Source organism: Perna viridis, chromosome 7, assembly GCF_037379345.1.
Source record: "Perna viridis isolate PV_CMFRI_1.1 ecotype Kerala chromosome 7, ASM3737934v1, whole genome shotgun sequence".
In the NCBI taxonomy this organism is placed as follows: Eukaryota; Metazoa; Mollusca; class Bivalvia; order Mytilida; family Mytilidae; genus Perna; species Perna viridis.
Window position 1 is genome coordinate 21624295 of NC_142451.1, and position 17781 is coordinate 21642075.

A 17781-nucleotide genomic window follows, 5' to 3' on the forward strand; every position below is an offset into this window, starting at 1 on the left:
ATTGCATTATTAGGATGTCTACCTAAATTAGAATATCCAATAGATTGTAACTGTAGAATTACTTGTGAGGATTGCATTTGAAAAGTATTAGAAGAGGTTTTTAGCCAAAATTATGAAGCCAAAATAGATGTCAGTTGATTAAATGACCTTTATGATAAGGCTTACAAAAGACTTGTTAGAGTTATTGCCCCTGAAAAGTGAAAGTATAATCGATTAAATGGTCTTTATGATGATCCAAACAAGGCTTACAAAAGACTTGTTAGAGTTATTGCCCTTGGAAAGTGAAAATATAATCGATTAAATGATCTTTATGATGATCCAAACAAAAGTTTCAACTCCTGTTAGTAGTAACTGCTTTTTGAAAAGTTAAAAGTAGCCATGTTGCATATTTTTATATGCTCATATTTATAGACTGTATCAGATAGGGGAAATGAATCATTAGCTATAGTATTATTTTATACATTGTACATTTGGCATTTATATTCATAAGGCAAAGAATTAAGCTTTAGGTGAGTGATTCAGGCCCACTGTGCTCAACCATTTTTAATATTTCAGTTTGTGACTCAGACTCTTGGGGAATAAATTGTACAGAGACCTGTACCTGTGAATCAGCCAACACTCAGTCATGTAACAATGTGGATGGAAACTGTACATGTAACAATGGATGGGAGGGGGCTACATGTACTGATGATATTGATGAATGTACTCTCAACACAACAATCTGTGCTGGTACCCCTAATTCTGATTGTCAGAACACTAATAGCAGCTTTGTATGTAACTGTAAGACAGGATACCAGAAAAAGAAAGATGGTACTTGTGGAGGTAACACAATTAAATGTGATTTGAGGAATGACATAGTTTACTTAGATTACCTATAAAGTTAAAATTTGTTGCAAATTTGAACCAAAACCTACATATGTTTTTGCTCATAAAATTTACCCAGACTTAAAGAGTGGATGGTGAATTGGAATCACATTGTCTGTCTTAACGTCAGTCCATCTTTCATTCTGACTCTCCAATAATCCATTCAACCATTTAAATTTCATTGCAATTTTCACAATTTCCAGTGGATGTATTAATTTCAAATTTGGTTTGTGGCTTATTGTGGATGAGGCATACATTGTAGGTAATTTTGGTTGCTCTCCGATATCAACTTCATGTATGAGTGGGGGTATTAATCTAACATGAAATTGTGCACATTATTCTTTGTTCTTATTTACTTTGTGTAGTATATAAGGGAATATGTTAATATTATTAACCAAGAAGGTTTCATGACATGATTATTATTTTTTGGATAAATGATGTTGAAGTTACTACTGTCATAAGCAATACAAACAACATGACCATGCACTATATATCAGGTCGTCCCATTGATGCAAATAAACTATAAACATTTGAAAGAAGATGAGGCAGGAAAAATTATTTCTATCTCTAATTTCAAAGAATTATTTTCAAAGGAGTTCATTGGTATGCAGACTTGTTTCATTCACTCACAAACTTCAAAGAAATTGGTCCAGTTTATACACAAATGAATTCCTTTAAAATGACATTTAAATATCTTATTTAGTTTATTGTATTATTTTTTTTAGAATGTAACAGTACTACCTTTGGAGAAAGCTGTAACACTACATGTACATGTGTCATGACCAACACAGCTGATTGTAACAATGTTAATGGAATTTGCACATGTCAAACTGGCTGGAATGGAACCAACTGTGATGAAGACATCAATGAATGCCTTAATCTGACAATTTGTGATGGCATACCCAATACATCCTGTCAAAATAATAATGGTGGTTATGATTGTGTATGTGATTCAGGATACACTAAAAATGCATCTAATCTTTGTGAAAGTAAGTTTTCTAATTTGAAAATTATGTAAAATTACAATTTTCTCCTATATTGTATTGAATACAGTCACTTTGTTGTTAAAATAAGGATTAGCCAAATACTGACGTGTGTATATTTAGGAAATTATTTATCAAGTATTGAATGTTAACACTCACTAAATCTTAAGCTTTTTTGGTTATTTCTGAACTGAATTAAAGATATAAATACAGAATTCCACAAGCAAGTTTTAGCAAGTGGAAATAATTTTAGATGGGAATATTTTAAAATCCCAAAGTTTCTGTCGTCCTAGCTTATACATCAGAATTTTTTATGGGGGTTTGGGGAGATTTGAATAAAAAATTCATGAGTTTAGTGGTGTTTCCTCAATTTTAAGCTCCTCTTTGACAGTTTTCAACATATTTGGAAAAGGGGCAGGAAGTTTTTAAAATGCCTTACCTTCCGTCATACAGGTATATGAATAAAGAGTATTTAAAACTTGTGAAACCTTATTTTATCTCCCACAAACAAAGTTCAAAGGGGGTATTTAGGAATCGGTCTGTGCAGGTTTTCGTCCAAGCCATATCTGTGTTGTTCTTTGGCATAGGCATACCATATTTGGCACTTGCATGAGTTGCGTGCATTCATGACCTCTATACCACATTGACCCTTGACCTCAAGGTCGAAATTATAGATTTTTATAAGCCCTTCAATTTTGACAAAACGTATGATGGTGTATGTACCGCTGTCCATCTGTCACCAATATTTCATACAATAACTCCAAAACACTTTAAGCATTTGTTCATATTGATTGAAAAAAGAAGGAAATGGACTGACTCTAACTGAGAAATTCTTCAGCAAATGCCATAGAACTTCTTTGTATCTATCCATTGTCATAGGCTGTTTTTTATTTTCTATGAATTTTGGTGTTTTCATTTTGGATTTTGCTGTTTTGTGCTCTGACAGATATTTTTTGCATATGTGCAAGGCCACAGGCTCCCTTTAGTTATGAATAAAATTTCAATATTAACAGTTTTTCAAAACTCTTCTCCCCTGACACTACTTAACCAATTAGAATCAAACCTGTTATGAATGTTTCTTGGCCCTGAAAAACATGGCAGCTGATACTAAAAATTGAAGTTTTTGGATATATCTAAAAAAAATTTGGTTTAGCCAAATTCTGACAGGGTAAAGGTATTCAACATGATGTGATCTATCTGTTGTCAAATTTTCATATAAATCTGTTAAGCCACATTGGAGTAATTGCCCTTTTTCGACTTCTTTTAAAATCTTTTCTAAAACTACCGGACCAATTAGAACCACACTTCATGTGAATATTTCCTAGGGTATTCTGCATAGATCCGATGTGGGGATTTTTTTTTTGATATGTTGAAAAACATGGATGCTGTTACTAAAAATAGAAGAAAGAGGTCTGTCAGAAGTTTTTCTCATATACCTCCAAGAACTTAAGGTTTAGCCACATTTTTTCTATTGCTGAAATGATCCTTATAATAAGGCCTACAAATGTCTGTAGGAATAAGATTTGTTGAATAACTCCTTGTTAGAGTTATTACCTTTGAAAGGTGAAAAAAGACTGGGTTTTTGTCTTGCCTGGGACAAAAGTCTTAGAAGGCGAGACTAAGGTTTTGCTTCTCTGGTGATTTCGGAGGTGACGTCTACAAACTTAACGTTAAGTTTTCTGATAAGTTCATTTAAACATGAACCCCATGTGCTGAGTCAATGTTATTTGGTGTACAGATGCCTTACCATCATTGCATCACAAATCCATGCGAATTTTATGCATATACCCCTGCAGTCATGGTCTGTTGACTTAGAAAATTCAATGTTAAAGTTTAAAATTTTAAAGTTAAGTTTTCCGATAAGTTCATTTAAACATGAACCCCTTGTGCTTAGTCAATGTATTTGGTGTGCAGATGCATTACCATCATTGCATCACACATTCATGCCAATTTTATGCATATACCCCTGCAGCCATGGTTTATTGACTTGGAAAATTCAACGTTTAAGTTTAAAATTTTAAAGTTAAGTTTTCTGATAAGTTCATTTAATTTTAAAAGTTTAACATTAAGGTTACTTGTACTTTATGTAGACATTTTTATTTGAATTCCATCTTTACTTAATACCTACTATCTCAATGTAATGCAATAAAAATACAATGAATCCCCAGCTACTGAAATTTTTGCCATTCATTATCACATATAGTTTTAAAAACGAATTTTTCAATTGAAGTATTTCACATCTTTAATTTGTCAAATATTCCAATTTCTCAGTCCTTTCCTATTTCATAACATTATATACATTTAGTCATCAAACATGTTGTAATTATGTGACCACTTTTCATACCCTGCCACACGAAGTGGTGACTTGTATTTTGTGATGGCCTCATGATAAGTTTGGTTCATCCATCTATCACCTAGTGCATTTTGTAGTGGTAAAACAAAAATGACAATTTTGCAATTCATATTATTTTACAAAATATGAAAGCAACACAAAAAAATAATATTTAACAAACACATCATTATATTGACAATATCGAACAGGCAAGACTTATCTCTGTGATAACAGTTTATTTACACTTTTCAGCCAATACCTTGAAAACTATGACAGATAAAAAGAAACTTTTAATTGATAGAAAGATCCTTATGATAAGTCCTACAAAAGTCTTTTTGAGTCAAAATTGTCTGACAACTCCTTGTTAGAGTTGTTGCCCGTGAAAGGCAAAAATTTAAGCAGGTGAGCTATTCGGGCTCCTAGGAGCCTCTTGTTACTATTCATACTATATTTGGCACATGAAATAATTTATGATATTTATTTACAATGTTCAAACTATATATAACCTGATTCTGCCCTTGAATGTTTTGTACAATAGAACATTAAAATTCTCCTCAGAAACTACTGCCCTGAAGTCAATGAAAATTGATATGATCGTTCCTTAGGTATGAGCATGAAGAATTTTATTTGAAGAAAAAACATGCCAACTTTTATAAATATAATATGTTGCTTATCAACCCAGGCGAGCAATTCAGGCTCTCTAGAACCTCTAGTTTGAAAATCCTTTTTTAATTGATTAACCTGAAAATGATATTTTCTTTCATTTCAGTATCTATACCTACAACTGCGTACACACCAAATACAAGTAAGTAAAAATTAAACCCTTGTTTGGTTGGGTATATAGAAACATCCTCCCATTTTTTCCTTTGTTGTCTTTTTATTATGTAATTGCATCTCATACTTAACTGATCTATGGATCTTGATAACATTTTATTTGAAAATTAAGTATCATTTGAGGACATGTATGAAAGAATATGATTGTTGATGTTATCTGATGCCCAAAAAGCAAGATAATCCAACTTGAGGCATGTTCTTAGTACATGTTAAACTCTTGTAGTGTCAACTCTTCATTTACTGCTAAATATATTTTGATGAAATGCATTCTGAAGGAAATTTTGACATCACTTGTGGATGTTCATGAATAAAGATAATTGATATTTATGTTAATACTTTAAGGGAAGATTATCCAACTTGAGGGTTTGAAATGATTAAGACCACCTGATATGTGAGTAGTATATATTTTTTTAGGGGTGCACTAGTTATTTTCCTTGGTCTGAATCCAATCTATAAAATTAATGTGTTTGAAATATTAATTAATTAAAAGAAGATTTCAAATTTGGTGAAAAGTATGTATTGGGATAAATTTGAAATCAGGCTAAACTTATTTTACTTTCAGCTGAAGTGACAGTTCGAGTTGTCTTAACACTTGCTTATACAGTGGATGAAAATGATGATTTGACCAATGAAAATACAGACTATTATAAAACTTTATTTAACTACACAGAAAAAGGTGTAAGTAATCCAGTGTAATTACATGGGGGTCTGGTAAATTATTATACATGGTTAATAATGTTTGTCATGTTTTGTTATTGTTTCAGTTTTGTTCATTTGTATGGTTGTTGTTTTCTTTTCAGTTCTGTAAAACATTTTGAAAAGTTTATATTTTAAATATTTGAAATAACATTTTTACTAGTTTCAGTCTTGCAATCACAGATACATTTAATTTAAGTTATGGTTTCAATCATTTTGAGCATTGTCATGAAGTGTTGGAAAGGTTAATCTGGGCAATAAAACATGTAATTTATATGATTTTTTTTTTTTTATAATTTAAACTGTGATGGAAATGAAGGTATTCATTGTTTCATGATTTAAAATAAGATGATTCAATGATAAAACTTCTATTTAGAATAATTTGTATAACAATGATGAATGGAACCAAACTGATTCCATGGTACTCTATTCAGTTCTCTTGATAATAGAATTACCATCTTGTAGTTTTAATGTTCTACCATTCCCTGTTCTCAGTGTATGAAGTAAACTTCCATTTGTCTTGATCTAATTAAATTTAGTATCTTAAATATTGTAAAATAAGGTGAAAGTCACTTGAACTTTTATCTGAGAATCTAAACACTCTGTTGACCTTAGAAAAGGTGTAAAAATCTTAGTATTTGTGATATAGAACTTTAATTTCAGGCTATGTAATTATATCCCCCGCTTAGCAGGTTGCCAGAACATGGTGTTTGTCCATTCCTCCCTTTGTCCATCTCCAGTCTTAATCCACAACTCCTCTGAAATCGCAGAATAGAATTTGATGAAACTGTCACAGATTCTTTATTACATTATGCCATTGTGCACCTTCCATTTTGTTTTTCCATCTTAATGACTTTTGGGTTTTCCTAATGCAAAATATAGACTTTGTCATTGTTCAATCAATAGTTGTACCATCTTCTAAATCTGCTGAATGGAATTTGATGAATCTTTCTCAGATTTTTTATTACATAATGTCATTGTGCACCACCTATTATGTTTTCTGGGGGTTCTTATATGCTTTCTAGGGGAAAGAGGGAAGTAACATCAATGTTTTAGTTTATTATTTGTTTTAACTTTATTTTTTAAATACTCCTCTTAAAAACTCAACCTGAAATGTTAATTCATTCAATAGAGTAGAATTATTTTATCTGCAATACTTAATTCGTAAAAATATGGGCTAAGATACTTAACGCAGATGATTGCCAAACATTGTTTATATAATCAAAAAGGACAGCCAATCTTACTCGTCTCAGGCATGATTTGCTGCGAAGTGAATTCTCCTGAGAATTGTAGATATACATTTGGTTATGCCAGAAGTGGCTTAGTTCAAATCTGAGGTCATTGCCATGAAGGAAGAATTAGATAAATAATATAATTGTTACTACAAGTAACAGAAGAGGTAACTCTGTATAAGGGAGATAAACCCTGAATCAGAAAGAATGCAAGGAGAGATTTTAATACAACCACAAAAAATTATGGCCGAGTACACATGTATTAGTATGGCGTAGTCATCCTCTGTGTCCTCTTCCCTAGACACTTGATTCTTGTGTGATAACTTGAGTATTAGTTGGTTGGTCTTTGTACCATTTTATGACAAGGTTCAAAACCACAAATGGAAGATTGGTATTGATTTTGGGGTTATTGCCCAACCATTTTAAAATAAAGGGCCTAACAGGGGCTAAAACAAGCATTTCATGATACTGCTCCACAATATCCTATATTACAATGACCAGGCTTGGATTGATTTTAGGATAAAAGCTTACAAATTTCAAAATTAGGGGGCCAAAGGGGGGGGGGGGGGCAGAAAAATGCATTTTCTTGACCACACCCCAAATAATTAACTTTTTTATTTTGACACGATTTTGAAATTTGTTTATTGGATTCCATATGAAAACCTCAGCCTATATATAAGAGCTTTAAGAAGTATGCCTTGCAAACTATCCCAAACTATCCCTATCATTGACTGTTTTTGAGATAATGAGGTACAAAATGAATCATGAATGCATCCTGAAGCAGACCTTTATACTTAAATTTAATTTCAATATATCGTGCAGTATTGTGTCCTTATGAGTTGTTGTGTCCATAATGAACTGTAAGTCCTCATGTTTAGTGTCAAAAACTAATATCGTGTCCATACTTGCCTCAAGTGGACAGAGTTTAACTGGCTGGGGTCAGATCATGCTGTGCTTTGGGGAGCTATTTATTACTAAATATAATATGGAGGCTTTGAATGGTATAATAACTTGTACTTTATAATTATTATTATTAAGTCTTTCTATTTATTATTGTAATGTGCTAGTTTAAGTTATTTCAAGCATTGCAAAGGAGTGTGGGAACACTAAAGCACTTAAAAGATTTGATTTTTCCTGTATATGATTGGAGTGACTTTTACTATATATATTGAGGGATTGAATGGTTGGTTTGTATAAACTTCTAACTATTAAATTTTGTTGTAGCTAACAGAATATTACAGTAGTTATAAAGCAACAAAAGACAGCTTTGTAAAAGTTGTTTTATACAAAATAAGGTACGTCTTGAGTATAGTTGATATGTACGTTTGAACTCATGGTTTTTCTTTGTGAGTTTATATTCCATTTACATTGTGAGGTCATATTTTTATACCACCAAAAATAACATATTTCAAGGCCTTTCAAAATGTTTTAATTTCAAAAACACAATGTTTGCTTACTATGAACACTAGTAAATCATGATGATTTTTTTTTATCTTGATTGCCAAATTATTACAGCATGTATGACAACATGGTGATAACTTTTCAAGAGGTTTAGTATGCAGAAAACAAATTGACATTGTTAACATCAAACTATGAATATTTTAGCAAAGGAAGTTTGATAGCAGATCATACTGTTGTTTTGAAAAAAAATAGTGGTGGAAGCCAGAATAATGTTATAGCTGCCAGCAATAATCTCTTAAAAGGAGGTGGATCTATAAATATTAGTGGAACACCAGTTGGCGCTAATCATTCTGTATTGGAAGATAAGAGTGGAATAAAAGGTTGGTATAATTTATGGAGATGTTTCTTTCTAAGTAAAATAATTTTAAAAAATTCAATATGGTGATTTTTTTTGTATTTTTCTTTTGTTTTGTTTTGTCTTGTGGGAAATGTGGTTTATTGCTGTCTGTACATATGTAATTGTCTGTTTTGTAATTATATCTTTTTGAACATCTCAGCAGCCCTTCATTCTTACAGTTTAAATTAGGTAATCAGGATAATTTTGAACAGTTGTATTATGTATCAGACTTTCTTCAGTTTCTCATAGGTTTTGTTGCCTTTTTAGGGTTTTATAACAGCATGGCAACCCATGGAAATCATTTAGTACTTGAATGAAAATCGTATGAGCAAACCTTTCAAATTTTGTGTGTGATATTTTTAGCTCATTGCAACATCCACTTCTAGTTTAACTTAGTTTCATTTAGGATGACAAGTTTTTGTTATGAACCAATTAGTTGTGATGTTCAAAGTTTCTAACTAATACAATGACAAAACAAATACTCTGAAGACATTACAACTGAAGTAATTCAATCTTTTGCAAGGGAACAATCACTTAATAGGTGACCATATGAATGCTAGAAGGTAAAATTAAATTTGATAAACTTACCATATTATGGTTTTTGGTTTTTTTTTGTTAAATTAAAAATAAAGAAAGACAATTATAATATGTAGAGTACATGATCATTGAACTTAATGGATATTACAATGTATATTATGCTGTGACATTGTCTAATATTTTGTAGTAAACATGACATCAACGACATCTCTCTGTGATGCATTTTATCAATTAAACACCTGTCCATTCAACCAAGAATGTGCTATAGGTACTAGCCAGACACCTTATTGTTTGTAAGTAGACTATCAAACTGGGTTAAGAATTTACCCAAGGTTTTGTTTAAACAATATTTTTTTTTAAGTTTTATGAAAATTGAATTCATTAAAAACTGAAAGCATGATGACTGAAACAATTTATCAATAAGACAGGAACATTTTCCGATGAGAAAATTTTGCTGCATATTTTTGAGAAATGTTAAATTGTCAAAACTGTAGGAAAGTTTGGTTGTTTGAACCAGTTAATTAGTGATTGTCAACAGAGGATAAGTACATTTCATGTCTGTATGTCTTTATTGCTAAGTGTTAACCTATGTGGTCATGAGGAAAAGGTAAATGACAAATTTTAACACCTATTTTTTTTAAAACCCCACTCAACAAGTAGTGAATTGGAATCAGATTGTCACAAAAATATCCGGTCCCAGTTGATCGATTGATTTCAAATTTTGTGTTTTGCTTTATATTTAGGGCATATGTTGTAAGAGAGTTTTTGCTGTTGTCTGATATGAACTTTCTGTAAAAGGGGGGGGGGTAAACCTAGCATGACACATGCAACTTCATGTTACACCTGTCTTTAAATGGAAATATTGCTGTCCATCCACATGTAGAGGGGTAACTCAGATATATACAGGAAATTTAATTTAGTTTCGGCACCACATCATAAATGTAAGTTACCATCCTGATTTTCATTTTTTCACAATTTTCACTGAAGAACTATGGGACTTCAAAGACAGATAAAAGGTAATGTGCTCTAACATAGCTGTTTATCAGCTATTTATAATTGAAATTAATAAGATGTGTTAAATATTTATTACAATAAATAAAAAAGTTAATCTGTACATAAATATAATGTATGGCTGTCTTTCTTGTATATTCATTTTTTTTCAGACCACTGCAAAGTACAGATAGTTTCCTATTGGTAATGGGTCTAGGAGTGGGTATATCATTGTTTTTCATGGTATTGGTATTAATTGTGGCACTATGTATTTACCATAAAAAAGAGAAGAAACCTAAAGAGGAAGATGATAATGATTATGATAGGTAAACAGGAACAGTAACAAAATCATTTATTTAGGCATCAAATTATACCTAAATCATAGTGAATTGAGTATTCATAAAATTTTGAAAAAAATGAGTACCATAGCTTTATCCATCGTGTCCATGTATTGTTCTTAACCCTTTCTTCTCTTATGCTTTGTGATGGATGCAAAATTTAGGTCTTGAAGTGCAGTTGTTGCAAATCAATCCTGATGGGATGGTTAAAGAGTAATCAAGGGAACCAAGGTTATAGCAGTTATCAAAGAGTAATCAAGGGAACCAAGGTTATAGCAGTAATCAAAGAGTAATCAAGGGAACCAAGGTTATAGCAGTAATCAAAAGAATGTAATTCAGGGAGAAAGACCAGACATGGAAAACAGACATACACAACAAAGAAATCATACATACAAAGTAACAAAAGGGAGATAATGCTTCTTATATACCTTACTACATGTTTAAGTCTGTTATTTTGAGACTAATTGGAGTTTTAAGTTAGATGTGTGATCAGCCTGCCATTGAAGTTCTCTCATTGTAATGTCTACTGTTCATGGAATTAAATGAAATGTCCTGTCAGACTGAAATCAGGCTCTCAGTTTTCCATGGTTTCTGTTTTAAATTTGTATTGATCACCATTATGAAAACTTAGTCCTCTGTAAATTTTGTCTGAGATGATGTAGTCTTTAGAGTGCTTGCGAAACAAAATTTTGAATAATTCTCAATTTCGGTGGGAGATGACTCCTATAATATAAGCTAGTATCATTAATTTCTTGGAGAGTCATTATTTTAACACTTAAATCAGTATGAATTATATCCAAATCCATTAAGAAATGTAGGTAGGAGACCACAATTAATTTGGTAGTGCATTTAACAGACCAATTTTTTACAAATAGAAAAGATTCCACCGCTTGAAACTTAATAAAACTTCACGAATTTAGAAACACATATAAAAGCAGATTCCTGTGAGAGTTTCAGAAAAGTTCAATATCTTTTTTTTATTTTTATCACCTATAGATACCCTGTAGGCATGAAAAGTGACCACTACCAAATATTCTGAATTTTGACCTTCCACAGGACCAAATCACATAAAATTGCAGAATGAAACAAAATGCCTTGTAATTTTGATCTTGTCCTACATTTCTGCAGCAAATAATGTTAGCAATAAAGTTTATAACAGCAAAGGAAAAAATCATTAATAAAGGCACTAAAAAAGGAACTAGATTTGTATACAACGAAAATCAAGGGGTGTTAATTGTGATCTGAAACCTGTAAGCATAAAAGTGATTACAAATTAAATTGCAAAAAAACAAAATATTTTAAGGGAAATAATTCCAAATACTTGACAATCATTGTTAATTTCAAAGTTATTCCTTATGCTTTGTTTGATATTAGTCTAGTCGAAATGAATTTTAAACTTTAACAAACTGCAACAGAAAATATTCTGATTAAAATATGTAGCATATAGGCCAATAGTAATTTCCATAATAAATTTGAAATGCTTATTTTGAGGTTTCAGCAAGTTAAATTTAGTTAGACTTTTTTCTATGCTTAATTTGCCCATAATGCTTTAGCTTAAATATCTTTTATTGCAATTTGTTTAGATTGAGGGCGAAATTTTCTGATTGACTGGACTATATGAATAGAAATATAGATATGGGAGTACTAACAAAGGAGATGAACAGAAATATGGTTGCCTAGCATTTCTAAGTCCCCTCATTCTTTTGCTTCAGGGGACAAAGAAAGCTTCCTAGATAAAAACAAATTGTGTGTGTCGTGTAATTTCTTTGATGAAAACAATAGACATAGTTCAGAATTGAATTATATTTTATGGTATATCTTTAACAGAAACCAGTTAGATCAGGGCTTTTTTACTAGTCCTATAGCAGGTAAATTCAATAGTTGGAAGTGCCCATCTCCATATTTCAACAGTGGCTTGGGTTATGAATCCCCTGAATCAGATAGAGGTGCTTATGACAATGAAACATGGAGACCTCAAGATCCAGATACAGGTATATTTCATTTTGGTTGTACATATGTCAGAATAGTGTAGGGCTACATGTAACTTACGAAGAAATTTGGTTGAAAATGAACTTGAATTTTACAGGGATTTTTATGGTAGATTTTAGCTTCGTACTACCTTACTATTTATGAGCATTTTACAGATCAATATTTAACCTTTATTTTAACCTTTACTTTTGTGCCTCCCTCTTTTCTTTTTTTTTTTGAGAGAGAAAGAGATATGGGAATACATGTCAAGTGATCCTCAAGTCCTTAAATACAGATATTAATTTCAAAAGAGCCAGCTTTTGAGTTCAGTATTGTTTCTGGAAGCTTTGGATACAATTCTTCTTTGTTTTGAAAAATATTAAAGTTAAATATTTTTTTCAGTATATGATAACAACAGAAGAGGAAAAGCTCCATTTTCATGGGATTTTATGTACCGAAGTAATCTTGCAATCCCGGTAAAAATATTTAATTTACATTTAAATCATTTTGATGTACAACTTGCTATTTAAACTTAAAATTTGATCATTTTTAATTCATTATTATATCCTCTGCAAACTGTAAACATATGAAAATTCAAGAATTGAACAAGAATATTTGTTAGAACTTGATAACTACTGAAAAAGGGAAATTTGACTTTCCATAGAAATATAGAAATCAGTATGAAGTCAATTTTTTACCCTTACAGTTTCGTATAAAGAGGCCAGAAAGAGTAAATAAGCCCCATCCAGATTTTGATGTAAGTATTGAATTTTTAGTAAAAATCTGTGTAACGTTAGGCAAAAATTGATGCACAATATAAATTTTAAGGAGGTAGACCTAAGGTAAGAGACATAACCCTTGAAATCAGTGATATGTTTGTATCATATTTAATGATACCAAAGCTTTTCAAGCTTAAGTTTGATGCAGAATAAAATCAATCCAAGTTAATGAGATGCTTACACAAGATTGATGTAAAATGCTGAATACAACCGTCCCAAAGATTTTTAAGATTTGTGTCTCTTACCTTAGGTTTACCTCCTTAAGTTCAAAGTAAAAACAACAAAGGATCATTAAAGAGTATTATTCTTCATAATATTGGACTCACTGGATATGTACTCAAGTCTTTGTTTTGGAAAAAGCAAATATGTTGTAGAATATTTTAACAAATTAAAAATAATATTATGCTTTACAAACCAACACAAAATAGACATCATGTGAAGAGCCTGGGGTGAATATTTACCATATTGTCTGGACTACAAGTCGATGTGGAGCATAAGTCGAATTGCCTAGTTCTGACCAAAATCGACGAAAAATACAGATAAGTTTAATTTGGCAGATAAGTCGAGGGTCAAATGTGTGCATTTTTTTAGTAGGTTTCAGCAGAGGTTGAGCAGTTTGTTTTCAACAGCATATTGTTGCAGCGATGTTTTTATGTATAATATTTCTGAAATAAATTATAATTTGTGTTTTTGTTAAAGTGTACTTTGTGAGTTAAATTAGTTTTATTTAATGGTGTATCAATGGCTCTGAAGCCTTAGGTCATCAGGTGTACATTGAGCATGGGCATCCAAGCATGAAAAAAGTGGGAAATTTATTTGATGAATTGGTTATAATTATGAGCAGTAATTAATAAACAATATTACCTGGTATTAGCAAATACAATAAAAAATTATTGTTACCTGCAAATTTGGTTTCAATTACCCGGTAGCCATTTAGATAACACGTTTACTTAATATAATATGTGCGAATTTGTTACAACATACGGCAAATGGGTACAAATTTGCATATTAAAGGACCGATAATTCCAGAACACTCGAAATTGTCTTTCCAGTTAAAAAAGAGTTTTGTAAGCGTATCTTCTAGAGTTTGTTTATATATTTTAATGGTTTCAAAGTTTCAAAGTTTTTATTAACATTGTCATATTCATTCATAAAGGATAGCAGCAATGATTAATAATATTCGAATTCATTCGCCAGTTAGACTGTTAGAGTGACGACTCGTAGTCCAGAAAATAAAGTAATGCTTGTTTTCGTACATCTATTTCAAATAAAATGCAGTTTCATTGATATCTTTTTCTTTACTTTCTTTTTCAGAAAAAAGATTCACTGACAAGTATAGAATAAAATTGACAATATCCTTATAATAGATGGCCTCTAAAACTCCTCATTTGCCAATTTTCATTAGACCTTTACAGCTTTAGCTAGAATGACTTGATTTTGATTACATTAATTTTTTGTCAGTTGTTTAGTTCATACATGTATATTACTGTCAAATTGAATACTTTTAGGGGTTCTGTTGACAATTTTTTTACATACTACTACATGGTGACCAAGGAATGATTACCTCCCTTTTCAATGTAAAAAAAGCATGTTCAACACCAGGAATGTCTATGAGCCAAATAAAAGAAGACACACATAAAGGACATACTTTTGAAATCTTCTTTTTACACCCTAGCTGCTAATAAAAACATCTACAAATATGTAAAAAAAATTAATTCACAATATGCATGCACTTAAAATACCAGTAAAAGTTTGGTTATGGTGTATATTCATTACTTGTTCAGAGTTACAACCCTTTTATTATTTGAAAATTAGAAATGTGTTGTAATCTTTGTTCTGTAGATCATTTGGCTCTTGTGTGTTCTGCCATTAGTGTAATAAATAATAAGTAGTGCATGTGCTGTAAACAAGGGAGAAAAATCAGATTTTGTTTGTCTAAATTTTGACAGTGAATTTATACATAATACTAATGAAGTATAGCAATTTGGGGCATCATCGTTTTGCACCAAATGTATATAAAATCGTAGTTAAATTGCGCCAAATTTTTTTTCCATGTAGTCCTTTTCCACCAGAAAAAGACTACCTTTTGTGCCTTTTGTGCCAAATACAAATAAGGAAATTGAATATTAAAAAGTTAAAAATGTAAAATAAAACTATCATGAAATAAAGAAAATGAGTTAAAAATGAATGCTATACTAAAATAACTTTTTAGAACATTAACTCCGCCAGGGAAAGCTGTCACTCCCGAGCCCGGAAAAAGGAGGAGGGTCTATATTTACATTTTTAAACTAAAATGAAAGCCTTATATTTCTTATATTTTCATAAATTATGCTTACCAAATAGACGAACAACCAGTTATAAAGAGATTTTTTTAAAAATTGTGAATAGCATACAATAACAACACCACGCATCTAATGTAGCACTAAAACAACATCAAATATAAATTTATTTGTATTCTGATGCAACAAGATCATTAATTCATTGGCGCAATTTAACTACGAAAATCAAAAAATAAACTGGCGCGAAAGGAGTACTGGCGAAAGTTGTGGCGCAAAAGGAAAAAGCCCGCAATTTTGTACTAACATGGTTTTGTATTATTTTGTATGACAAAATGACAAATTTTGAAAGCTATTTTCATTTTTTTTTCATTATATCTAAAATATTTATATCATGTGCATTAGCTGTATATTAATTTCTTGAATAAAAGGAGAAAAATTCAATAGGGTCTATATTTCCTAAATTTACTATATATTTTTTTTATTTAGTGGCTTCATTTGAATATGTATTTTTTTGTGCTATGTACTAATTTGTTGCCTCACTTTTATGATGGTATAGTGTAAGTTGCTGAAAATATTATTTAACTAACAACCAGAGGTGAAGGTTATAATCATATCATACAATACTTATGAGCTGATATATTAAATAACATATCTATGGTGATATTAAAAATTAGATTGGAAAAAGTAAAAAGTAAAATACTAGTTAATAGACATTTTTCATATTCCTGACTTTGACTTTGTTTTTTGGTTTCTTTTTTTCAAATTTGAGTAAAGGGAAGCAATATATCTCCAACCAAACAGATTGATTACTGTCTGATTGGAGCAAAGGACAGCAGTAGACTTCAACTTCAAATTCAAATATTTGTCTTCTTGTATTTTCTGTAAGTACTTGGATACTTTTCTATAATAACTTATTTCAAACCATTAAGCTGCTTATCAAAGTGTAAATAATCTTAGTTTCAAAGAAAACTTTAAATAAATTAAAAATCTTTTGACAGGCATGATGCTAGCACTGAATGTTATCTTGGGTTTGTAGATTTATTTTTTAATACATTGCACTACTTCAATCTTTTAATTAGTTGCATTTTTTTATTTTTCATATGTATAGCAAGTATATGAGTTTTGTTTTTTTTATGGTTCCAAGTGCAATTTCTTTTTCCAGCTAGTTTTTGGATATAATTATGACAATTTCCAACTTAAGAAATATAAGCACATTGTATATTTTGTTTTATTTTAATCAGTGTAAAAAGTGTATTTAAGCTCAAATATATTTTTTCATTAAACTCTCAAGCTGTGGTTATTTATTTTCAAATTCATTTATATATATATTTTTTTTTATTTTTTTGAGTTAGCAAAACCCATCATTTGGATAGTGTAATTTTGACTATTTGCACCATCAGAATCAAGGAAAAACAACAATATTTTCCATATCATTTTGGAAAATTGAGTTACAATTTCATTGAAATGCACTGAAAGTGAACATTTCAAGGGCAGATAACTGTCAAAAACCTAATTTGTCTTACAGTCTATTGAAAAATTTCTGAGCAAAGCCAGTGATGCAGAGATCAAATAATGTTTTTTTTTCAAATAGAGAAAGAATCCTTGAGTGATATTACAGTGTCAGATCGGTGGGTTTTTGACATGCATGTTTCTGATTCTTCACATTTTGCCCGATTCTTACCAACACTTAAGAATGCTAGCATTGAAGAAGTATCAGGTATATTTTGGGTGTTTTTGTATGAATATTCATATTTTTGTTAATGAAGTATCAAAATTGTATCAATATGATATATTATATTTTGTTTATTAAATACTTTTATGTATGTTTTGTTTGAACTTATTTTTTATTATCTATTTTCAGAATTTTCTCTTTGGTATACAGTGAATTTAGAAATTACTGCCATTAGGTCATAATGATGATGAAACTTTCGTATTAATGTTCATTTCGATCATGTGAAAAAGATTAACACATGTAATGTGAGTGTTAAAAAGCAATCATAATTCAGACACGTTTCCATTTTTTAAAAACATTGGAGTAATTTCTGTGTGTGTATGGAATGTCTTGAGAGTATGCCCTTCTCACCATTAAAGTAATGCTTTTCTGAATGCCAATTATAGAAATATGACTGCCATTGCCAACTGATCAGTAAT

General features: G+C 30.7%; 1 protein-coding gene across 3 annotated transcripts in view; it reads left to right on the forward strand.

The window, feature by feature from the left end:
* LOC148611779 (uncharacterized) overlaps positions 1-17453 on the forward strand; it is a 49918-nt gene extending 32465 nt beyond the window's left edge. For all 3 annotated transcript variants that reach the window (XM_088592650.1, XM_088592651.1, XM_088592652.1), the window contains 12 exons: positions 556-822; positions 1590-1853; positions 4949-4984; positions 5576-5691; positions 8166-8236; positions 8547-8722; positions 9464-9569; positions 10440-10592; positions 12432-12595; positions 12975-13048; positions 13279-13329; positions 14666-17453. In XM_088592650.1, the coding sequence (XP_088448776.1) occupies positions 556-822; positions 1590-1853; positions 4949-4984; positions 5576-5691; positions 8166-8236; positions 8547-8722; positions 9464-9569; positions 10440-10592; positions 12432-12595; positions 12975-13048; positions 13279-13329; positions 14666-14695 (1508 nt within the window). In that variant the 3' untranslated portion in view covers positions 14696-17453. The remainder of the gene's footprint in view (positions 1-555; positions 823-1589; positions 1854-4948; positions 4985-5575; positions 5692-8165; positions 8237-8546; positions 8723-9463; positions 9570-10439; positions 10593-12431; positions 12596-12974; positions 13049-13278; positions 13330-14665) is intronic.
* Positions 17454-17781: the final 328 nt, after the last annotated feature.